Here is a 25,917-nt window from a genome sequence, read left to right as displayed (position 1 = left end):
TTTATTGAAGGGTCTTAAGCCACCTTGAGCTCCACCAGCCACTGTGGAATCTTAATGTACTCCCATGACTCATAGGGCCACCTTTTGAACCCATGCTCTCTTTCCCTCAGTTTTTGTCCTGGAAGGTTGCTTTTTTTAGTAGCAATCACTTCTTTCAGAAGAGTTACTGAAATATAAGCATTCTCTTTAGAGGAATCTTTCTTTCAAGTTCACAAAAAGAAAATCGTTTTTAGGACAAACCCAAAATTCCTAACAAAGATGGTTTCGCATTTTCATATCAGTCATTGGAGTTGCCAGTCTTCTTTCCACAGCCATATTCAGTTGCTTAAAGAGCTCTTCACACCCTTGATGTTAAGAGCTCTCATGTACTAAATAGAAGAAAAGATTTCAGATAAAACATGCACCAACCGCACAAAGGTAATCCCATTTCAAAAAATGGATTAGCACGATGGATAGTCAAAGGTATACAAACTTGTTATAAGTCAGTTACCTGTAACTCTTAAAGCTCATTTCACTAGGAAAAAAGGGGCTTCAGTGCCATTCTTGGGAAATCTACCAATGGCAGACATAGGTAAAGCACCCACATGGTCTGCACCACACACACATTTACTAAACACTACTGTATGGGTGCATTATCTTGCCAACAAGCAAATGTTGGTGAGGGAATGTGTAGAACACTATTTCAAACTATTCCAACACCTACAGGCTAGCCGCTGCTTATTTTTGGAAGAGGACTGCTTTACAGTCTGTGCAAAGCATGTGTATCTACAGCTACACATGCTATTGAACGGGAAATGTTACCTAGTAGACTTCGGTTAGTGGCATGTGGTGCTGTTAGTGGCATGTCATTCACATGCACCTTCCCCCGGAAGCTTGTGGCTGTTGTAGTATTACATATTGTAAATATGTATTGCATGGACTTCTCATTTCTTCACTTCATATGTATATATACACTTGTACACTAATTACTTCACTCCTCTGCGGGGGAAAAAAAAATCGAACATATGACGATCCCCGAGCGCACTATCGCCGAGAGGAGGAGTCACTCGATCTTGTGACTCAAAAAACCTTCTTTAAACAAAAACAACTTATAACACCCTGAACCCAAAACTAGATGACACTTATGAAAGGCATGTAAATCTACAGCACCACATGCCACAAACAGATGTCTGAGTAAGTAACATTTTCCTTGGGTCATCTCATTTTAGACAAATATGGCACACTGAAAAATACTGTTATCATTGTGAGTTTTGCAGTTCAACTGATCATTTTGTTAATTCGTATTTGTAGGAAGTTGGCTCTGTATGTGCTATTTCAAAGTAAGGAATAGCATGCACAGAGTCCAAGGGTTCCCCTTAGAGGTAAAATAGTGGTAAAAATAGATAATACTAATGCTCTATTTTGTGGTAGTGTGGTCGAGCAGTAGGCTTATCCAAGGAGTAGTGTTAAGCATTTGTTGTACATACACAAGACAATAAATGAGGTACACACACTCAGAGACAAATCCAGCCAATAGGTTTTTATATAGAAAAATATCTTTTCTTAGTTTATTTTAAGAACCACAGGTTCAAATTCTACATGGAATATCTCATTCGAAAGGTATTGCAGGTAAGTACTTTAGGAACTTCAAATCATCAAAATTGCATGTATACTTTTCAAGTTATTGACAAATAGCTGTTTTAAAAGTGGACACTTAGTGCAATTTTCACAGTTCCTAGGGGAGGTAAGTATTTGTTAGATTAACCAGGTAAGTAAGACACTTACAGGGCTCAGTTCTTGGTCCAAGGTAGCCCACCGTTGGGGGTTCAGAGCAACCCCAAAGTTACCACACCAGCAGCTCAGGGCCGGTCAGGTGCAGAGTCCAAAGTGGTGCCCAAAACACATAGGCTAGAATGGAGAGAGGGGGGTGCCCCGGTTCCGGTCTGCTTGCAGGTAAGTACCCGCGTCTTCGGAGGGCAGACCAGGGGGGTTTTGTAGGGCACCGGGGGGGACACAAGTCCACACAGAAATTTCACCCTCAGCGGCGCGGGGGCGGCCGGGTGCAGTGTAGAAACAAGCGTCGGGTTCGCAATGTTAGTCTGAGAGATCTCGGGATCTCTTCAGCGCTGCAGGCAGGCAAGGGGGGGATTCCTCGGGGAAACCTCCACTTGGGCAAGGGAGAGGGACTCCTGGGGGTCACTTCTCCAGTGAAAGTCCGGTCCTTCAGGTCCTGGGGGCTGCGGGTGCAGGGTCTCTCCCAGGTGTCGGGACTTTAGGTTCAAAAGAGTCGCGGTCAGGGGAAGCCTCGGGATTCCCTCTGCAGGCGGCGCTGTGGGGGCTCAGGGGGGACAGGTTTTGGTACTCACAGTATCAGAGTAGTCCTGGGGTCCCTCCTGAGGTGTTGGATCGCCACCAGTCGAGTCGGGGTCGCCGGGTGCAGTGTTGCAAGTCTCACGCTTCTTGCGGGGAGCTTGCAGGGATCTTTAAAGTTGCTGGAAACAAAGTTGCAGCTTTTCTTGGAGCAGGTCCGCTGTCCTCGGGAGTTTCTTGTCTTTTCGAAGCAGGGGCAGTCCTCAGAGGATGTCGAGGTCGCTGGTCCCTTCGGAAGGCGTCGCTGGAGCAGGATCTTTGGAAGGCAGGAGACAGGCCGGTGAGTTTCTGGAGCCAAGGCAGTTGTCGTCTTCTGGTCTTCCGCTGCAGGGGTTTTCAGCTGGGCAGTCCTTCTTCTTGTAGTTGCAGGAATCTAATTTTCTAGGGTTCAGGGTAGCCCTTAAATACTAAATTTAAGGGCGTGTTTAGGTCTGGGGGGTTAGTAGCCAATGGCTACTAGCCCTGAGGGTGGGTACACCCTCTTTGTGCCTCCTCCCAAGGGGAGGGGGTCACAATCCTAACCCTATTGGGGGAATCCTCCATCTGCAAGATGGAGGATTTCTAAAAGTTAGAGTCACCTCAGCTCAGGACACCTTAGGGGCTGTCCTGACTGGCCAGTGACTCCTCCTTGTTATTCTCATTATTTTCTCCGGCCTTGCCGCCAAAAGTGGGGCCTGGCCGGAGGGGGCGGGCAACTCCACTAGCTGGAGTGTCCTGCTGGGTTGGCACAAAGGAGGTGAGCCTTTGAGGCTCACCGCCAGGTGTGACAATTCCTGCCTGGGAGAGGTGTTAGCATCTCCACCCAGTGCAGGCTTTGTTACTGGCCTCAGAGTGACAAAGGCACTCTCCCCATGGGGCCAGCAACATGTCTCGGTTTGTGGCAGGCTGCTAAAACTAGTCAGCCTACACAGATAGTCGGTTAAGTTTCAGGGGGCACCTCTAAGGTGCCCTCTGTGGTGTATTTTACAATAAAATGTACACTGGCATCAGTGTGCATTTATTGTGCTGAGAAGTTTGATACCAAACTTCCCAGTTTTCAGTGTAGCCATTATGGTGCTGTGGAGTTCGTGTTTGACAGACTCCCAGACCATATACTCTTATGGCTACCCTGCACTTACAATGTCTAAGGTTTTGTTTAGACACTGTAGGGGTACCATGCTCATGCACTGGTACCCTCACCTATGGTATAGTGCACCCTGCCTTAGGGCTGTAAGGCCTGCTAGAGGGGTGTCTTACCTATACTGCATAGGCAGTGAGAGGCTGGCATGGCACCCTGAGGGGAGTGCCATGTCGACTTACTCGTTTTGTCCTCACTAGCACACACAAGCTGGTAAGCAGTGTGTCTGTGCTGAGTGAGAGGTCTCCAGGGTGGCATAAGACATGCTGCCGCCCTTAGAGACCTTCCTTGGCATCAGGGCCCTTGGTACTAGAAGTACCAGTTACAAGGGACTTATCTGGATGCCAGGGTCTGCCAATTGTGGACACAAAAGTACAGGTTAGGGAAAGAACACTGGTGCTGGGGCCTGGTTAGCAGGCCTCAGCACACTTTCAATTGTAAACATAGCATCAGCAAAGGCAAAAAGTCAGGGGGCAACCATGCCAAGGAGGCATTTCCTTACACAACCCCCCCCCCAAACGAAAGAGGATGAGACTAACCTTTCCCAAGAGAGTCTTCATTTTCTAAGTGGAAGAACCTGGAAAGGCCATCTGCATTGGCATGGGCAGTCCCAGGTCTGTGTTCCACTATAAAGTCCATTCCCTGTAGGGAGATGGACCACCTCAACAGTTTAGGATTTTCACCTTTCATTTGCATCAGCCATTTGAGAGGTCTGTGGTCAGTTTGAACTAGGAAGTGAGTCCCAAAGAGGTATGGTCTCAGCTTCTTCAGGGACCAAACCTCAGCAAAGGCCTCCCTCTCAATGGCACTCCAACGCTGCTCCCTGGGGAGTAACCTCCTGCTAATGAAAGCAACAGGCTGGTCAAGGCCATCATCATTTGTTTGGGACAAAACTGCCCCTATCCCATGTTCAGAGGCATCAGTCTGCACAATGAACTGCTTAGAATAATCTGGAGCTTTGAGGACTGGTGCTGAGCACATGGCTTGTTTCAGGGTGTCAAAGGCCTGTTGGCAGTCCACAGTCCAGTTCACTTTCTTGGGCATTTTCTTGGAGGTGAGTTCAGTGAGGGCTGTCACAATGGATCCATATCCCTTCACAAACCTCCTGTAGTACCCAGTCAAGCCAAGGAATGCCCTGACTTGAGTCTGGGTTTTTGGAGCTACCCAGTCCAGAATAGTCTGGATCTTGGGTTGGAGTGGCTGAACTTGGCCTCCACCTACAAGGTGTCCCAAGTAAACCACAGTTCCCTGCCCTATCTGGCATTTGGATGCCTTGATAGAGAGGCCTGCAGATTGCAGAGCCTTCAAAACCTTCCTCAGGTGGACCAGGTGATCCTGCCAGGTGGAGCTAAAGACAGCAATATCATCAAGATAAGCTGTGCTAAAGGACTCCAAGCCAGCAAGGACTTGATTCACCAACCTTTGGAAGGTGGCAGGGGCATTCTTTAAACCAAAGGGCATAACAGTAAACTGATAATGCCCATCAGGTGTGGAGAATGCTGTCTTTTCTTTTGCTCCAGGTGCCATTTTTATTTGCCAGTACCCTGCTGTCAAGTCAAAGGTACTTAGAAATTTGGCAGCACCTAATTTATCAATGAGCTCATCAGCTCTTGGAATTGGATGAGCATCTGTCTTGGTGACAGAATTGAGCCCTCTGTAGTCCACACAAAACCTCATCTCTTTCTTTCCATCTGTGGTGTGAGGTTTGGGGACTAAGACCACTGGGCTAGCCCAGGGGCTGTCAGAGCGCTCAATGACTCCCAATTCCAGCATCTTGTGGACTTCCACCTTGATGCTTTCCTTAACATGGTCAGACTGTCTAAAGATTTTGTTCTTGACAGGCATGCTGTCTCCGGTGTCCACATCATGGGTACACAGGTGTGTCTGACCAGGGGTTAAGGAGAAGAGTTCAGGGAACTGTTGTAGGACTCTCCTACAATCAGCTTGCTGTTGGCCAGAGAGGGTGTCTGAGTAGATCACTCCATCTACTGTACCATCTTTTGGGTCTGATGACAGAAGATCAGGGAGAGGTTCACTCTCTGCCTCCTGATCCTCATCTGTTACCATCAACAGATTGACATCAGCCCTGTCGTGGAAGAGCTTAAGGCGGTTTACATGGATCACCCTTTTGGGGCTCCTGCTTGTGCCCAGGTCCACCAAGTAGGTGACCTGACTCTTCCTCTCTAGTACTGGGTAAGGGCCACTCCATTTGTCCTGGAGTGCCCTGGGAGCCACAGGCTCCAGAACCCAGACTTTCTGCCCTGGTTGGAACTCAACCAGTGCAGCCTTTTGGTCATACCAAAACTTCTGGAGCTGTTGGCTGGCCTCAAGGTTTTTGGTTGCCTTTTCCATGTACTCTGCCATTCTAGAGCGAAGGCCAAGTACATAGTCCACTATGTCCTGTTTAGGCTCATGGAGAGGTCTCTCCCAGCCTTCTTTAACAAGGGCAAGTGGTCCCCTTACAGGATGACCAAACAGAAGTTCAAAGGGTGAGAACCCTACTCCCTTCTGTGGTACCTCCCTGTAAGCGAAAAGCAGACATGGCAGGAGGACATCCCATCTCCTTTTGAGTTTTTCTGGGAGCCCCATGATCATGCCTTTTAATGTCTTGTTGAATCTCTCAACTAAGCCATTAGTTTGTGGATGGTAAGGTGTAGTGAATTTATAAGTCACTCCACACTCATTCCACATGTGCTTTAGGTATGCTGACATGAAGTTGGTACCTCTGTCAGACACCACCTCCTTAGGGAAACCCACTCTGGTAAAGATACCAATGAGGGCCTTGGCTACTGCAGGGGCAGTAGTCGACCTAAGGGGAATAGCTTCAGGATACCTGGTAGCATGATCCACTACTACCAGGATATACATATTTCCTGAGGCTGTGGGAGGTTCCAGTGGACCAACTATGTCCACACCCACTCTTTCAAAGGGCACCCCCACCACTGGAAGTGGAATGAGGGGGGCCTTTGGGTGCCCACCTGTCTTACCACTGGCTTGACAGGTGGGGCAGGAGAGGCAAAACTCCTTAACCATGTTGGACATATTGGGCCAGTAGAAGTGGTTGACTAACCTCTCCCACGTCTTGGTTTGTCCCAAATGTCCAGCAAGGGGAATGTCATGGGCCAATGTTAGGATGAACTCTCTGAACAGCTGAGGCACTACCACTCTCCTAGTGGTACCAGGTTTGGGGTCTCTGGCCTCAGTGTACAGGAGCCCATCTTCCCAATAGACCCTATGTGTTCCATTTTTCTTGCCTTTGGACTCTTCAGCAGCTTGCTGCCTAAGGCCTTCAAGAGAGGGACAGGTTTCTTGTCCCTTACACAGCTCTTCCCTTGAGGGTCCCCCTGGGCCTAAGAGCTCAACCTGATAAGGTTCAAGTTCCAAAGGCTCAGTTCCCTCAGAGGGCAGAACTTCTTCCTGAGAAGAGAGGTTCCCTTTCTTTTGCTGTGTTGCAGTTGGTTTCCCAACTGACTTTCCTGTTCTCTTGGTAGGCTGGGCCATTTTTCCAGACTCCAGCTCTACTTTTTCACCCTGTGCCTTGCATTGTGCTCTCGTTTTCACACACACCAGTTCAGGGATACCCAGCATTGCTGCATGGGTTTTTAGCTCTACCTCAGCCCATGCTGAGGACTCCAGGTCATTTCCAAGCAGACAGTCCACTGGGATATTTGAGGAGACCACCACCTGTTTCAGGCCATTGACCCCTCCCCATTCTAAAGTAACCATTGCCATGGGATGTACTTTTCTCTGATTGTCAGCGTTGGTGACTGTGTAAGTTTTTCCAGTCAGGTATTGGCCAGGGGAAACCAGTTTCTCTGTCACCATGGTGACACTGGCACCTGTATCCCTCAGGCCCTCTATTCTAGTCCCATTAATTAAGAGTTGCTGTCTGTATTTTTGCATGTTAGGCGGCCAGACAGCTAGTGTGGCTAAATCCACCCCACCCTCAGAAACTAGAGTAGCTTCAGTGTGGACCCTGATTTGCTCTGGGCACACTGTTGATCCCACTTGGAGACTAGCCATACCAGTGTTACCTGGATGGGAGTTTGGAGTGGAACCTTTCTTGGGACAGGCCTTGTCTCCAGTTTGGTGTCCATGCTGTTTACAGCTATGACACCAGGCCTTTTTGGGATCAAAGTTTTTACCCTTGTACCCATTGTTTTGTGAAGAGGCTCTGGGCCCACCCTCCTGTGCAGGTTTTTGGGGGCCTGTAGAAGACTCTTTACTATTTTTAGTTTTGGTTGTCTCATCACCCTTCTGCTGGGGAGTCTTTGTGACCCCTTTCTTTTGGTCACCCCCTGTTGAAGTCTTGGACACCCTTGTCTTGACCCAATGGTCCGCCTTCTTTCCCAATTCTTGGGGAGAAATTGGTCCTAGGTCTACCAGATGCTGATGCAGTTTATCATTGAAACAATTACTTAACAGGTGTTCTTTCACAAATAAATTGTACAGCCCATCATAATTACTTACACCACTGCCTTGAATCCAACCATCTAGTGTTTTCACTGAGTAGTCAACAAAGTCAACCCAGGTCTGGCTCGAGGATTTTTGAGCCCCCCTGAACCTAATCCTGTACTCCTCAGTGGAGAATCCAAAGCCCTCAATCAGGGTACCCTTCATGAGGTCATAAGATTCTGCATCTTGTCCAGAGAGTGTGAGGAGTCTATCCCTACACTTTCCTGTGAACATTTCCCAAAGGAGAGCACCCCAGTGAGATCTGTTCACTTTTCTGGTTACACAAGCCCTCTCAAAAGCTGTGAACCATTTGGTGATGTCATCACCATCTTCATATTTAGTTACAATCCCTTTGGGGATTTTCAACATGTCAGGAGAATCTCTGACCCTATTTATGTTGCTGCCACCATTGATGGGTCCTAGGCCCATCTCTTGTCTTTCCCTCTCTATGGCTAGGATCTGTCTTTCCAAAGCCAATCTTTTGGCCATCCTGGCTAACTGGATGTCCTCTTCACTGGGGCTATCCTCAGTGATTTCAGAGGTGTTGGTCTCTCCTGTGAGGGAACCAGCATCTCTGACTATTATTTTTGGAGTCAGGGTTTGAGGGACCCTGTTCTCCCTAGATAGGACTGGTAGGGGGGAATTGTCCTCCAAGTCACTATCCTCTTCCTCTGAGTTGCCATCCTCAGAGGGGTTGGCCTTTTCAAACTCTGCCAAAAGCTCCTGGAGCTGTACTTTGGTAGGTTTGGGGCCCATTGCTATTTTCTTTAGTTTACAGAGTGACCTTAGCTCTCTCATCTGTAGATGGAGGTAAGGTGTGGTGTCGAGTTCCACCACATTCACATCTGTGCTAGACATTATGCTTCTAAAAGTTGGAATACGTTTTAAGAAACTAAAACTGGTTCTAGAATCTAATTCAAACTTTTACAAACTTTTAAACTCTAAAAGAAATGCTAAACAGGATCTAACCCAAGGCCCTAGCAGGTCTTTTAAGAATTTAGAAAACTTTTCAAATTGCAAAAATCAATTTCTAATGACAATTTTGGAATTTGTCGTGTGATCAGGTATTGGCTGAGTAGTCCAGCAAATGCAAAGTCTTGTATCCCACCGCTGATCCACCAATGTAGGAAGTTGGCTCTGTATGTGCTATTTCAAAGTAAGGAATAGCATGCACAGAGTCCAAGGGTTCCCCTTAGAGGTAAAATAGTGGTAAAAATAGATAATACTAATGCTCTATTTTGTGGTAGTGTGGTCGAGCAGTAGGCTTATCCAAGGAGTAGTGTTAAGCATTTGTTGTACATACACAAGACAATAAATGAGGTACACACACTCAGAGACAAATCCAGCCAATAGGTTTTTATATAGAAAAATATCTTTTCTTAGTTTATTTTAAGAACCACAGGTTCAAATTCTACATGGAATATCTCATTCGAAAGGTATTGCAGGTAAGTACTTTAGGAACTTCAAATCATCAAAATTGCATGTATACTTTTCAAGTTATTGACAAATAGCTGTTTTAAAAGTGGACACTTAGTGCAATTTTCACAGTTCCTAGGGGAGGTAAGTATTTGTTAGATTAACCAGGTAAGTAAGACACTTACAGGGCTCAGTTCTTGGTCCAAGGTAGCCCACCGTTGGGGGTTCAGAGCAACCCCAAAGTTACCACACCAGCAGCTCAGGGCCGGTCAGGTGCAGAGTCCAAAGTGGTGCCCAAAACACATAGGCTAGAATGGAGAGAGGGGGGTGCCCCGGTTCCGGTCTGCTTGCAGGTAAGTACCCGCGTCTTCGGAGGGCAGACCAGGGGGGTTTTGTAGGGCACCGGGGGGGACACAAGTCCACACAGAAATTTCACCCTCAGCGGCGCGGGGGCGGCCGGGTGCAGTGTAGAAACAAGCGTCGGGTTCGCAATGTTAGTCTATGAGAGATCTCGGGATCTCTTCAGCGCTGCAGGCAGGCAAGGGGGGGATTCCTCGGGGAAACCTCCACTTGGGCAAGGGAGAGGGACTCCTGGGGGTCACTTCTCCAGTGAAAGTCCGGTCCTTCAGGTCCTGGGGGCTGCGGGTGCAGGGTCTCTCCCAGGTGTCGGGACTTTAGGTTCAAAAGAGTCGCGGTCAGGGGAAGCCTCGGGATTCCCTCTGCAGGCGGCGCTGTGGGGGCTCAGGGGGGACAGGTTTTGGTACTCACAGTATCAGAGTAGTCCTGGGGTCCCTCCTGAGGTGTTGGATCGCCACCAGTCGAGTCGGGGTCGCCGGGTGCAGTGTTGCAAGTCTCACGCTTCTTGCGGGGAGCTTGCAGGGATCTTTAAAGTTGCTGGAAACAAAGTTGCAGCTTTTCTTGGAGCAGGTCCGCTGTCCTCGGGAGTTTCTTGTCTTTTCGAAGCAGGGGCAGTCCTCAGAGGATGTCGAGGTCGCTGGTCCCTTCGGAAGGCGTCGCTGGAGCAGGATCTTTGGAAGGCAGGAGACAGGCCGGTGAGTTTCTGGAGCCAAGGCAGTTGTCGTCTTCTGGTCTTCCGCTGCAGGGGTTTTCAGCTGGGCAGTCCTTCTTCTTGTAGTTGCAGGAATCTAATTTTCTAGGGTTCAGGGTAGCCCTTAAATACTAAATTTAAGGGCGTGTTTAGGTCTGGGGGGTTAGTAGCCAATGGCTACTAGCCCTGAGGGTGGGTACACCCTCTTTGTGCCTCCTCCCAAGGGGAGGGGGTCACAATCCTAACCCTATTGGGGGAATCCTCCATCTGCAAGATGGAGGATTTCTAAAAGTTAGAGTCACCTCAGCTCAGGACACCTTAGGGGCTGTCCTGACTGGCCAGTGACTCCTCCTTGTTATTCTCATTATTTTCTCCGGCCTTGCCGCCAAAAGTGGGGCCTGGCCGGAGGGGGCGGGCAACTCCACTAGCTGGAGTGTCCTGCTGGGTTGGCACAAAGGAGGTGAGCCTTTGAGGCTCACCGCCAGGTGTGACAATTCCTGCCTGGGAGAGGTGTTAGCATCTCCACCCAGTGCAGGCTTTGTTACTGGCCTCAGAGTGACAAAGGCACTCTCCCCATGGGGCCAGCAACATGTCTCGGTTTGTGGCAGGCTGCTAAAACTAGTCAGCCTACACAGATAGTCGGTTAAGTTTCAGGGGGCACCTCTAAGGTGCCCTCTGTGGTGTATTTTACAATAAAATGTACACTGGCATCAGTGTGCATTTATTGTGCTGAGAAGTTTGATACCAAACTTCCCAGTTTTCAGTGTAGCCATTATGGTGCTGTGGAGTTCGTGTTTGACAGACTCCCAGACCATATACTCTTATGGCTACCCTGCACTTACAATGTCTAAGGTTTTGTTTAGACACTGTAGGGGTACCATGCTCATGCACTGGTACCCTCACCTATGGTATAGTGCACCCTGCCTTAGGGCTGTAAGGCCTGCTAGAGGGGTGTCTTACCTATACTGCATAGGCAGTGAGAGGCTGGCATGGCACCCTGAGGGGAGTGCCATGTCGACTTACTCGTTTTGTCCTCACTAGCACACACAAGCTGGTAAGCAGTGTGTCTGTGCTGAGTGAGAGGTCTCCAGGGTGGCATAAGACATGCTGCCGCCCTTAGAGACCTTCCTTGGCATCAGGGCCCTTGGTACTAGAAGTACCAGTTACAAGGGACTTATCTGGATGCCAGGGTCTGCCAATTGTGGACACAAAAGTACAGGTTAGGGAAAGAACACTGGTGCTGGGGCCTGGTTAGCAGGCCTCAGCACACTTTCAATTGTAAACATAGCATCAGCAAAGGCAAAAAGTCAGGGGGCAACCATGCCAAGGAGGCATTTCCTTACAGTATTGAAGTAAACTAATCAGTTGTTTTTGTATGTTATGTCTCAAACCAGAGAATTATTGTGATCTTTTTACTTGGAGCTCTAGTCCTACAATAATCGGTAGCCAGTCTAACTCAAACATCCCCTTTATTCTTAAGTGTTGTGATGCAACTTGGATCATTACCTAACATCCATCAAAAAACTAGTCATGCAAATATTTTAAACAGAGTTTTTACCCTTTTTTTACAATTCTTTTTTTTTTAAAGAAAAGTGTGTTCTCTGCCGTTACATTAAATGCTTTCCATTGATTGTAGGCTTAATTAGCTCAGATCAATTCACATCTTGCTTCTCTTGACACAATGCAAGGAATCATTTCCTATTGTAAACTTTATTTGCTACATTGAGTTTGGCAAGTGCATTGCTCCAGTGTCTCTGCAATATCAATTTGTTTTCAACAGGCAAGGATAAAAGCCATCAATACGTTCTTTGCAAAGAATGGGTACCGGGCAGTCGACTCAAGTGTGTACTCTCAGCCTGTTCAAACACAAGCACAGTACGCGTCACCACTCTATATGCAGCCTGTGTATAACCCTCAACAGCAGTACTCCATCTATAGCATTGTGCCTCAGACCTGGTCTCCGAACCCTACACCTTACTTTGAAACACCACTGGTAAGTAGCACATGTGTATTAGATCTTACCCAATCTGGTCAGTAACTGCTATCTTAAACAGTGCATGAGGGCCCAGAAGGTTTTTTGATTTGATGAAGCAGTCCTTAAGTTTTTTGTTTTTTTTAAAATGTGAAACTAGAATAAATCTTGGTTCTATAAATAAGCATTTGATTTGCTAAGTGTATTGCAATTTAAAGTCTGCCTCTAGCAGCTTATTGGTCTTAGGTCCCCAATGCTGTATATGTGAATGGAACCTGTCAAAACTACTCTTTTGTGATACTGACATGTACTGATTTTGTACTTAGATCGCTTGCCTAACTGATTTGGTTTGTCTGTTACATTGAGGAGGGTGAGCGTGGAGGCTGGGTGATTGCTAAGGCATTATTCTCTTGTCCAGTTAAAGTGAACAGTACATCTCCTGTTTATATTGGTTGGTGAATGACCTGTAAGTTTTCTTAATATGGTTTCGAGATTTGTCTGTGCTTCTATCCATCCAGCCACCTAAGTTTCTTTTGTGGTCTACTGCCCAGTGATCTGTGCATTGTGGGAGGAATTATGCACAGAGTTACTGATGGAGGTCTAAAGAGGCATGCTTTCACCAAGATCATCTTCTGAAGATATGAACTGTGACCATCAGCATTTGTTTAATTGAATAATTCTGTGGAAAAGGCCTTAAGCATCTTCAGTTAGTAGCCTTAGATTTGAGTTTTGAGTACACATGTATCCTCACCACCAGTGGTGACTTTTCGTTTTTGACTTGATAAACATAGCATGTATTCCATGTGGATAGCAGCTGGATCTAACCGTTAAGAAAATTTGTGAATGGTACATAGGAGCTGGTTAAGCTTGAGAAGACCGTGCCATTATAGTTGCTTTGGATTGATCACTTAAAACCTAGGAGGCTAGACTGCTTAGTTAAACATAGGTATATGTCAGATCCCATGAGAATTCTCTTCTGCAATGTGGGAAAATCTTAGCTGCTGCGGAATGCAAGGCAGGGCAGAATAGTCATTATAGGTGTAGCACCAGTCGACCATTAAATTGTTACTCTAATTTATGAAAATGATTGCTAATGAGATAAAATATTTATATTTTCTCTGCATCTTGGTTACAGGCTCCTTTTCCCAATGGTGGGTTTGTAAACGGTTTTGGGTCATCCGGATCTTATAAAACAAATGCTTCTTCGTTAAGTATAGGTCGGGCATTCCATAGAAAGAGGTAAGAATTTTTTTTTAAATTATTTTTTATGTAAATGGTGAATGTTTTCTTTTAATGTTTATACTTTTCCTTTCTTTGGTAATGACATTGACAGGTGTGAACACTCCAATTCCTCCACCCGCCGAGCCAATCCCTAATCTACATTTGATGCTGGGTATCTTCTTTCATGGCCTCATACACTTGTATGTCAGTGCACTAAATTTAAAGGCAATGAAAACATTTCACACTTTAGAGTGAAGGCTATAGTGTGTAACCTAATGAATGGGAATGCTTTAAAATATTAAGCACCCCCGCGTAATATAACTTGTCCTCTATTTACAATGTATCTCTGTGTAGCCATAGGACTTGGGATGAGATTCACGTACAGTTGCAAATGTGAATTGTGGCATAAACCTGGGATAATGTATCCTGTACCTCAGTTAATATATTGTTTGGGCTCCATGTAGCTTGTGCAGTTTCTCATGCCACTTATGTTGTATTTGTTAGTCCTTGGTAGTTTGGTGAATGTAACAAAGCCCTATGATGACTATGTATCGCGCTTAGAGAGAATATGGCACATGTTCAAAAGTCTTGGCAGCTTTCTTCCTTTCATTCTTTCATCTAGACATACTGTTTTCTTCTAAAATTTTCTCCCCTTCCTTAATTTCTGCCTTTTCTTCTGCCTAGACTGAGAATGTTTGTCTGTCTCTATGACTGGCAAGATTATGAGATCTGAGGGCTGCCCTAGGTGAAGTCTTTCCTACTAAACAGCACCTACGTGGTCTGTTGCTAGGTGTATTACCAGCTTGGAACCTGTCAATTGCTTACTGTTGGCTGGCCTCATTATTTGTGTACGTCCACACTTTCCAAGCACTGTCTTTTTGTTTAGGAACTCTGAGCGTCTGTCGTTTGGTTTTCCATCAGTCTCCCATGTGTTTACCAAGCCTCTCTGCTGCTCTCATATTGCTGTTTGACTGTCCCTGTGCTTCACTCCTCATCTCCCGCTACAGGATCAGACTTGTGTGTTCCCCTGGCATTGTCCCCGTTAGCTTCTGCACCCCAGCTCCTTGTTGTGCCTTTGTCTGTTTCTTCCCCTTTTCTATTTCCTCTTCATGTGCTTCATCCCTGCTCCCTCTGTCGATTCTCCCAACTCGAGGCCCCTGTTTTGCATCTCCTCCATCCTTTTGCTTTCCCACCCACTGATTTCAGCACAGTGTTTTCCCTCCCCCCCCCCCCCCCCCCATCCGTGTTACTTCCCCAATCTACGCTTTGCTTGATCTTTAGCTTCTTGTGACCCAGTAGCTTTACCAGGCCAACCTTATGGAGACCACCTCATTGTCCTTTGACAGAGCAGGTCCAGTCTCAAGAGTTCTTAAGTTGCAGGATGCAGATTCATATGATCTTCAATTTCAGGAATATTCTGAATTGGTTGCCTGGAGGTGCCACGTTTATGCCTGACAGACGAGCCAGTGGGTGGGAATCGTGCCTGGGGAAGCCCTTTCTAATGGGTTTAAAGTTCTTGGGGTAACCATACACACTTGGGACGTTTTCAAGATTGCCAAAGTCCTTGTCAACACTAAACTTGCACGACTGGAGAAGTGTGGCTCAATGGTTAGAGCGGCAGACCCTGAAGCAGAGATCTGGCTCAAGACCAGGGTTCAAGTCCCGCTTCGGCAGGTCTTGGGCTCAATTCCCCTTGACCAGATAATTCTCGCCTCGGTGCCTAATCTAATTCATGGGTCCCACTCTGCAACTCTGGGCAATAGCTTGCTTAATCTCCACAACGGCCCCAACAGCGCTTGGATGCCTGGCTTCACCCTGGGGGTGCTCAGGAGTGGGTGCCTCACAGGGAAAAGCCAGGAGGGGTCCCATAGCGGTATGAGTACAGCGCCTTGAGACCCTAACGGGTGAGTAGTGCGCTATACAAGTGCTAATTTACATTTTAAGGGTGTGTGTAGGGAGTGTACTATGGTGATACTGGTGTCCTCCGTAACCCACTTTCAGCCATTCCTTCTAACTCCAACAAACTCCGAGACAGAAGTCTGGTAAAATCGAAGTGAGCTCTTAGCAGCCAGAGTGGATACGCTTAAAAGGTTTTAAAATTCTGTTTTCCTCCTTTGAATTCCCACCTCAATGAGTCTGTGTCCCATTATGACTGGAATCTCACTGGCTGGCAGGACAAAAGAAGGGCCCTGTCCAAGTGTCAATGAACATTTGCCTGTGAATGGGAGGGCCTGTTCAAATAGTGTCCCAAGTGTCATATGAAAAACCCCAACAGACCTTTCCGACAGGATTTGACTTTCCAGCAGGACTTGGCTTTTTAATGTTAAAGAATCCTCCTAACCTCCCCTGCATATTCCAGTTGCCACGTGACAGTTGGAAGGCACTGAAAAGCCTGAGAAGATATACGTAAGCACAACGGCTTTTCTATAGTACCTTCTTTGTAAAAGGCAGAATTTGACTATCGATTGGATTTAACTACTAAAGACTCCTTAAAATATTTTTGTAGCTGTTTCCTAGCAGAGACAATTATTAAACTTATAATTATATCCCATCGAACAGTTAAATCTGCTACAGTGAAAGCAGCCTTTTGGACCTCTTCACTCTAAAGGCATTTAACTTAAACTTTTAAATGTCTTACTCTTGAGTACTGTGCACCCTTCCTGGCACTAGCTTGGAGGTGGCAGGCCTACCTGACAAGCTCATTTTCCCGTCTGTCCAGCTGCCAAGTGGACTCTGGACACTGGAGGTGGCTTCCTTTCCTGTGATGGGAGCCAGAGTTGCATTTCAAAGGCAGCAGCCTTTTGAGGCTTGCAGCCTAAGGAAGGTTAATCAGCGGGCCCTCCTATGGGAGGGGGGGGGGATGTTACACCCTCTTTCCAGACAGGCTTTTGTTCTGGGCCTCCTGATAGCAGAAGGCTCTCACCCAAGGGACCAGAATCGTGTCTTGGATGGCAGGATGGCCCAAACCAGTAAGTAGGCACACCAAAGTCTAGTAGGTTTCCAAGGGACACATTTAAGGTGCCCTGTGATTCCAGTGATGGATTTATCAATACAGGTTGTTTGATACCAAACATCCCTATCTTCAGTGAAGCCATCATGTAGCTGGACACATTGTAATGACTAGTGTCCAACACGTACTTAAAATGGCTTTACTGTTCACTTACTATGTCTGAGAATCGACAGTCATAGCTGGGGCACATCTGCTCTAACATATATTCCCTCATGTAATATGCACATTGCCTTAAGACTGTCGGGCCTGCTGTGGGGGTGACTTAAATATATTGCGTGCTGTTACGAGACGAGGCACAAAGGGATGTGTGAATAACATGTTTTTGCTTTTGTTTGCACCAAGACATGCAACCTGCAATGGCAGCCTGCCATGTGCTTGGTGAGGGTCCCTTAGGGTGGCACAATTTGTGCTGCAACCCTTAGGGGCCCTCTTTAGCACTTCAGCCTGCGGGCCTGGTTAGCAGGAACCCAGTACACTTCACATCAGTTACCAGGCAAAAAGTGTGGGAATCATGTCAAAAAGAGGCACTTTCCTACTGTTATTTTGATAGGTCAAATTTGACCTGCACAGCCAGGCTACTGGTGGCAGGGCTGCAGTTGTGTGTGTTGTCACTGCAGTGAGGGGCACAGTGGTGCTACAACCCATCGGTGGCATTTAAATTACAGACCTGGGGACCCTGAGAACCATATACTAGAGATTTATAGGCAAGTTAAATGTGCCATTTGGGAGTATGCAAATTTCATTGTGTTGAAAGGAGGAGCACAAGCAAGGTTGAAGTGTGCAGAGTTCTAGAGCCAGGCAATTCGGGGTGATCTTGTCAAAAAGTCACATTTTCAACATTCGGAAATAGTGGTTGAGGCTTCTTATTATTGGCTTGAAGGTTATGGATTGTCTAGTTGCAACCTTATTTGGTGATTATGAATTTTTCAAATATTAGGAAAGTGGTTAATTGCCCATTGATCTGCCTGTAGCACGTTTTCTTAATCACTACCTAGCCCTACATCTCTGCTTTTCTTGTAGGGTTGCTAGATGCGGTTAGAAATCTCACACTGTAGGAGGGAAGCTCTAGAGTGTTGCCTTTGCTCCATACTTGAACATTTTTACTTAGGCTTGTTGTACTGCATAGTGGAGTAAGCATGGCCACAGAATGGCAAGCAATAAAAAGCTTTGCTTTAACACTGGTAAACCATAAATTCCTCATGTAAATATATACCTTTGGATGCTAATTTTACACACATCTACAGCAAAAGAAATGCTTTTGAGAAAAATGTTTATGCAAAAGCAGACTCCTCCTTACAATAGGGGCTTCTAAAACATTGCAACAAACATAAATGTGCTTGCTTGCTAATGTGCATAAATGCATAAGCGTTTTTAGTTTCAGCTCAGTTAACAGGCATTTCTCAGATTATCTTATTTTAATTCAAAACCCCTTTGTTTTGAAGTGTGGTTGCCAAGTATCTGTCTAGTGCCTTTAAGTAATGCCTATTTTATATATTTCTATTTCATGTTTTTTGATCTATATACTCCATAACAGGATTCCCTGCATTTTATTTAATCAGATATTCCTTACTATGACCTATGAGTTTGGGGCAAGGCAGCACACTAGCTCGTCTTTGTAAAATAAGAAACCAGTCTAAGACGTACTTTTGAGCATCCTGCTTTGAAGAACTGTTTTGAGCCAATATGCATAGCACTTTGGTTAACACCTGAATAGCAGCTTCGTGATTGATTCTTTATACTAGGAGTCATGATCCCAACGTAGCAAACACACTCATAGTCTCTTTTAATCTTCTAACCAAGCAAGCGTAGTGTGCACAGTCAAAGAGATTGTAAAGTGCTATTTCTGTAAATACTCCAACCTGAAGATTCCTCACTTCATGACCCCTTTTAGAGGTGCAGGACCATAATTGGAAAGTTCAACTAGCTAGTATGGCAGTTTCGATTCCTGAATGCTTCTTGGATGACATCACAGACCTCTAGAAGACTCATCTCTCTGCATGTTGATGATTTTTTTCTTGGCCTTCAAGGCTTTCTTACTTTTCACCTGCTTTTGGTCAGTTAAGGGTTTTATGGACCGCACAACCACAGTGTGGTACGTGAATATGCTGGTTGGCGTGAGTATCTGTTTGTTTTAAGGTGCTGGGGCTAGCAATGTCTTTTGGGCCTTCCTAACATGCATACGATGATAACGGGCTTATTTCTGGTGGAGTCTTCACCTGGAGGTGGCTCAGCCCTCCTTCACTCACTGGGGCAGCCCTCCGGTGGACTTATTGGGCGCTGGCAGAACACACTGCCGTTTTTTGCCTTACAGCTCCTCTTGCCTCAGTTCCCGCTTTATCTGCTTCCCCTAAGGGTGGATCACCTGTCACAGTGGGAAGTACAGATTCTGCCTTCGAACCTCCAAAGAGAACTCCTCCATGCTTGGAGAGTGAGTGGTAGTCCGAGCTTCTTTGATCTGCCTGTGAAGTGAGCATCATTTTGTTAGCCCATCACCCATGTTAAGAAAACCTACTCATTCTGTTACTGTTTGGCTCGTTTGCGCTTCGGATTTGTTGCCCTTTCGGCAGTCCATGCCTTGGAAAGGAATTTCCTTAGGGCATTGTTTAGGTGATACATTGGCCCTTTAACCTTTTATTTGCTGACTGCATTAGCTGTTTTTGTTCACGACCAGTCAGATATGTTTTTCCTGAAGGGGTTGAACTAATTGTTTCGATTTAGCATGACACCGTGGTAATGTTACTGTTTTTCATAACCTTGGTTTAGCTCTTTGGCGAGCTGCAAGTGTTGTCTTAGTCGTGGACAAATGTAGTAAAAGGTGGATTAACTGATTTTCTGGGTAATGGCTTGTTTATAAGTGTTTGCTGTTTGAATAGCATACTTTCCTAAAGACTAAGTGCTAGTTACTGGTCACTTTTCACTTTATGAAGGTAACATTTTCGTTGTATTGCTTTATGATCCCAAAATAAAGGCATGTAAATGAATAGGTTTTTATAAAGTTGTTAAATACATACTGTCGCTCTACGGTGATAGCTGCAATGCAGTATTTTGCCATGTATGTCTGAAGGTCACCATTTTGAATGCAGTTTAAAAAAAAAAAAGCACTACTCCCGGATTCCATATTGTTGTAACCCAAGACACTGAGCTGAGTTGGAATTTCATTGTCTGGCCGCTTCCTCCCTCTTGCGCCTTAACTCTTATTTTATTTTTTTTCTACCTTTTTTCCTCTCATTTTGTCAGTTTGTCTATTGATGATTTTGTTTACGCAAAGGTGTTGGGTACCCTTTTAAGATCGAGCCTGCAGGCAGCACATACTAGTGCACATACATTGCTATGGTGATGATCTTATGTTAAAACAATATGTTCGATGGCATCTGTCGCTGTAGATACGCATGTTCTGCAATAGCTCGCCATCTGGTGTTGGGCCGGAGTGTTACAAGTTGTTTTTCTTCGAAGAAGTCTTTCGAGTCACGGGACCGAGTGACTCCTCCTTTTGTCTCCATTGCGCATGGGCGTCGACTCCATCTTCGATTGTTTTTTTTTCCGCCATCGGGTTCGGACGTGTTCCTGTCGCTCCGAGTTTCGGAACGGAAAATTAGCTAATTTCGGAAGATTTTCGTCGGTATTGTTGCGTTCGGGATCGGCGTACTTAGATTCCACACCGCATCGAAGATCGAAGAGCTCCGGTGCCCTTCGGGGTAGTTTTTCGATCCTCCGTCGGGGCCTGGTCGGCCCGACCGCGTGCTGAAGAACGCCGATGGAACGGACCCCGTTTCGTTTCTGCCCCAAATGCCACAATAAATACCCCTACACAGACCAACACTTGGTCTGCAACCTGTGCCTGTCACCTGAGCACAGCGAAGACACCTGCGAGGCCTGTCGTGCGTTCCGGTCCCGAAAAACACTCCGAGACCGTCGAGCCAGAAGACTTCAAATGGCGTCCGCACCGACAGCCCAACGGGAGTTCGAGGAACAGGAAGAAGAAGGTACCTTCTCGATCCAAGACTCAGACTCCGAAGGATTCGACGACACACAAACCGTGAGTAAGACGTCGAAAACCACACAAAGAAACATTTACAAGGCCCAGGGGACGCCACTGCCACCAGGCCATGGCTCCACCCATAAATTCGGTGACCGACCGTCGGCACCGAAAAAGGCCAAAACAGTGCCGAGATCGTCCGACTCCGGTCGAGACACCGGCACGCAGCCTTCTCGGGACCGAGAAAGTGCTGGAGACAAGCCTCGACACCGAGATGCCGGTGTGGACACGGCTCGACGCCGAGACAGCGGCACCGAAACAGATCGACGCCGAGAGGTTTCGGCCCCGAAAAGGAAAAAAGTCACCTCGGAGCCGAAAAAACACGCAGACAAAGTTTCAACGCCGAAACAAACTGCAAGCGACCCAGCTTCAGGCTCTTATACAGAAGAGCACTCGCTAACCTCCCAAATGCAAAAGCATAGGTTTGAGGAAGAGCTACAAGCAACTGATGTGGACCATACGCAAAAGCGTATCTTCATTCAGCAGGGGACAGGAAAAATAAGCACCCTTCCCCCCATTAGGAGAAAGAGAAGGTTGGAGTTCCAGACGGAACAAGCACCACAACCAAAAGTGGTTAAAAGAATTACACCACCACCCTCTCCTCCGCCCGTGATTAACGTTTCACCAGCACAAACTCCATCTCACTCCCCAGCTCACACCACCATGAGCCAGGGTGACCAAGATCAGGACGCATGGGACCTATACGACGCCCCAGTGTCAGATAACAGCCCGGAGGCCTACCCTACAAAGCCATCTCCACCAGAAGACAGCACCGCGTACTCTCAGGTGGTGGCTAGAGCAGCACAATTTCATAACGTAAGCCTCCACTCAGAACAGGTCGAGGATGATTTCTTGTTCAACACACTCTCCTCCACCCACAGCTCCTACCAAAGCCTGCCTATGCTCCCTGGTATGCTCCGGCACGCAAAAGACATATTTAAGGAGCCGGTCAAAAGTAGGGCAATCACACCAAGGATGGAAAAGAAGTATAAGCTGCCTCCTACGGACCCGGTTTTCATCACTACACAGCTGCCACCAGACTCTGTTGTTGTAGGAGCAGATAGGAAAAGGGCCAACTCTCACACATCTGGAGATGCACCACCCCCAGATAAAGAAAGCCGCAAGTTCGATGCAGCTGGTAAAAGAGTCGCAGCACAAGCTGCAAACCAGTGGCGCATCGCGAACTCCCAGGCACTACTTGCGCGCTATGACAGAGCCCACTGGGACGAGATGCAACATCTCATTGAACATCTGCCCAAGGACTTCCAAAATAGGGCGAAACAAGTGGTTGAGGAGGGACAGACCATCTCCAACAACCAGATACCTTCCTCCATGGACGCTGCAGATACAGCTGCACGGACAATTAATACATCTGTAACTATCAGACGGCATGCATGGCTCCGAACGTCTGGATTTAAACCAGAGATTCAACAAGCAGTTCTCAATATGCCTTTTAATGAAAAAGAACTGTTCGGTCCAGAAGTGGACACAGCGATTGAGAAACTCAAAAAAGATACGGACACTGCCAAAGCCATGGGCGCACTCTACTCCCCGCAGAGCAGAGGGAATTACAGCACATTCCGTAAAACGCCCTTTCGAGGGGGGTTTCGGGGTCAAAGCACACAAGCCAGCACCTCACAAGCAACACCGTCCACTTACCAGGGACAGTATAGAGGAGGTTTTCGGGGACAATATAGAGGAGGGCAATTCCCTAGAAATAGAGGGAGATTTCAAAGCCCCAAAACCCCTACTACTAAACAATGACTCACATGTCACTCACCCCCTCCACACAACACCAGTGGGGGGAAGAATAGGTCATTATTACAAAGCATGGGAGGAAATCACTACAGACACTTGGGTTCTAGCAATTATCCAACATGGTTATTGCATAGAATTTCTACAATTCCCTCCAAACATACCACCAAAAGCACAAAATTTAACAACACACCATTCCAATCTCCTGGAGATTGAAGTGCAGGCACTATTGCAAAAGAATGCAATTGAATTAGTGCCAAACACACAAACACAGGAGTTTACTCACTGTACTTTCTGATACCAAAGAAGGACAAAACGCTGAGACCAATCCTAGACCTCAGAGTAGTGAACACTTTCATCAAATCAGACCACTTCCACATGGTCACACTACAAGAAGTATTGCCATTGCTAAAACTACACGACTACATGGCAACTTTAGACCTCAAGGATGCTTATTTCCATATACCAATACACCCATCTCACAGGAAATACCTAAGGTTTGTATTCAAAGGAATACATTACCAATTCAAGGTACTGCCTTTCGGATTAACAACCGCACCAAGAGTCTTTACCAAATGTCTAGCGGTAGTCGCTGCACACATAAGAAGGCAGCAAATACATGTGTTCCCATATTTGGACGACTGGCTAATCAAGGCCCATTCGTTCATACAGTGCTCAAATCACACAAATCAGATCATACAAACCCTCTTCAAACTCGGGTTCACCGTCAATTTCACAAAATCCAAAATTCTGCCACGCAAGGTACAACAATACCTGGGAGCCATAATAGACACATCAAAGGGAGTAGCCACTCCAAGTCCACAAAGAATTCAAAATTTCAACACCATCATACAACGCATGTATCCAACACAAAAGATACAGGCAAAGATGGTATTACAACTCCTAGGCATGATGTCATCATGCATAGCCATTGTCCCAAACGCAAGACTGCACATGAGGCCCTTACAACAATGCCTAGCATCACAGTGGTCTCAAGCTCAGGGTCACCTTCTAGATCTGGTGTTAATAGACCGCCAAACTTACCTCTCGCTTCTGTGGTGGAACAACATAAATTTAAACAAGGGGCGGCCTTTCCAAGACCCAGTGCCACAATACGTAATAACAACAGATGCTTCCATGACAGGGTGGGGAGCACACCTCGATCAACACAGCATACAAGGACAATGGAACGTACATCAAACAAAACTGCATATCAATCACCTAGAACTTCTAGCAGTTTTTCAAGCACTAAAAGCTTTCCAACCAATAATAGTTCACAAATACATTCTCGTCAAAACAGACAACATGACAACAATGTATTATCTAAACAAGCAGGGAGGGACGCACTCCACGCAGTTAAGCCTGCTAGCACAAAAAATTTGGCATTGGGCAATTCACAACCAAATTCGCCTAATTGCACAGTTTATACCAGGGATACAAAATCAACTCGCAGACAATCTCTCTCGAGATCACCAACAGGTCCACGAATGGGAAATTCACCCCCAAATTCTGAACACTTATTTCAAACTCTGGGGAACACCTCAGATAGACTTGTTTGCGACAAGGGAGAACGCAAAATGCCAAAACTTCGCATCCAGGTACCCACACAAACAATCCCAAGGCAATGCCCTATGGATGAACTGGTCAGGGATATTTGCTTACGCTTTTCCTCCTCTCCCTCTCCTTCCTTACCTGGTAAACAAACTCAGTCAAAGCAAACTCAAACTCATATTGATAGCACCAACTTGGGCAAGGCAACCCTGGTACACAACGCTGCTAGACCGATCAGTGGTACCCTGCATCAAATTGCCCAACAGGCCAGATCTGTTGACACAGCACAACCAAAAGATCAGACACCCAGATCCAGCATCGCTGAATCTAGCAATCTGGCTCCTGAAATCCTAGAATTCGGGCACTTACAACTTACCCAAGAATGTATGGAAGTCATAAAACAAGCAAGAAAGCCATCCACCAGGCACTGCTATGCAAGTAAATGGAAGAGGTTTGTTTGCTACTGCCATATTAATCAAATACAACCATTACACACAACTCCAGAACAGGTAGTGGGTTACTTGCTTCACTTACAAAAATCTAACCTAGCTTTCTCTTCCATTAAGATTCACCTTGCAGCAATATCTGCATACCTGCAGACTACCTATTCAACTTCCCTATATAAAATACCAGTCATTAAAGCATTCATGGAGGGCCTTAGGAGAATTATACCACCAAGAACACCACCTGTTCCTTCATGGAACCTAAATGTTGTCCTAACTAGACTTATGGGTCCACCTTTTGAACCCATGCACTCCTGCGACATACAGTTCCTAACCTGGAAGGTGGCATTTCTCATCGCCATTACTTCCCTGAGAAGAGTAAGCGAGATTCAGGCGTTTACTATACAGGAACCTTTTATACAACTACACAAAAATAGTCGTCCTAAGGACCAATCCTAAATCTTTGCCAAAGGTTATTTCACCGTTCCATCTAAATCAAACAGTGGAACTTCCAGTGTTCTTTCCACAGCCAGATACCGTAGCTGAAAGGGCACTACATACATTAGATGTCAAAAGAGCATTAATGTATTACATTGACAGAACAAAAAACATCAGAAAGACTAAACAACTCTTTATTGCATTTCAAAAACCTCACGCAGGAAACCCAATTTCAAAACAAGGTATAGCCAGATGGATAGTTAAATGCATCCAAATCTGCTACCTTAAAGCTAAACGACAGCTGCCCATTACACCAAGGGCACACTCAACCAGAAAGAAAGGTGCTACCATGGCCTTTCTAGGAAACATCCCAATGCAAGAAATATGTAAGGCAGCCACATGGTCTACGCCTCACACATTCACCAAGCACTACTGTGTAGACGTGTTATCCGCACAACAAGCCACAGTAGGTCAAGCCGTATTAAGGACATTATTTCAGACTACTTCCACTCCTACAGGCTGATCCACCGCTTCTGGGGAAATAACTGCTTACTAGTCTATGCAGAACATGCGTATCTACAGCGACAGATGCCATCGAACTGAAAATGTCACTTACCCAGTGTACATCTGTTCGTGGCATCAGTCGCAGTAGATTCGCATGTGCCCACCCGCCTCCCCGGGAGCCTGTAGCAGTTTGGAAGTTACCTTCAATTATTTCTATATGTATCATCTCAACCTTAAATAGGTGCATACTTAGTCACTCCATTGCATGGGCACTATTACTACAATTCAACTCCTACCTCACCCTCTGCGGGGAAAAACAATCGAAGATGGAGTCGACGCCCATGCGCAATGGAGACAAAAGGAGGAGTCACTCGGTCCCGTGACTCGAAAGACTTCTTCGAAGAAAAACAACTTGTAACACTCCGGCCCAACACCAGATGGCGAGCTATTGCAGAACATGCGAATCTACTGCGACTGATGCCACGAACAGATGTACACTGGGTAAGTGACATTTTCAATATATATATATATATATATATATATATATGTATATATATATATATATATATGTGTATATATATATATATATATATATACTGCTA

At 46.2% G+C, this 25,917-nt stretch overlaps 1 protein-coding gene across 2 annotated transcripts in view; it reads left to right on the top strand.

The window, feature by feature from the left end:
• Nucleotides 1–25,917, top strand: part of LARP4 (La ribonucleoprotein 4) — a 339,680-nt gene that overhangs the window by 116,751 nt on the left and 197,012 nt on the right. For both annotated transcript variants that reach the window (XM_069230867.1, XM_069230868.1), the window contains 2 exons: nt 12,166–12,378; nt 13,493–13,596. In XM_069230867.1, the coding sequence (XP_069086968.1) occupies nt 12,166–12,378; nt 13,493–13,596 (317 nt within the window). The remainder of the gene's footprint in view (nt 1–12,165; nt 12,379–13,492; nt 13,597–25,917) is intronic.

The sequence above is a fragment of the Pleurodeles waltl genome, chromosome 4_2 (assembly GCF_031143425.1).
Source record: "Pleurodeles waltl isolate 20211129_DDA chromosome 4_2, aPleWal1.hap1.20221129, whole genome shotgun sequence".
Taxonomy (NCBI): domain Eukaryota; kingdom Metazoa; phylum Chordata; class Amphibia; order Caudata; family Salamandridae; genus Pleurodeles; species Pleurodeles waltl.
Note: the sequence above shows the minus strand (reverse complement) of the source record. Positions and strands in the feature narration are given on the sequence as shown.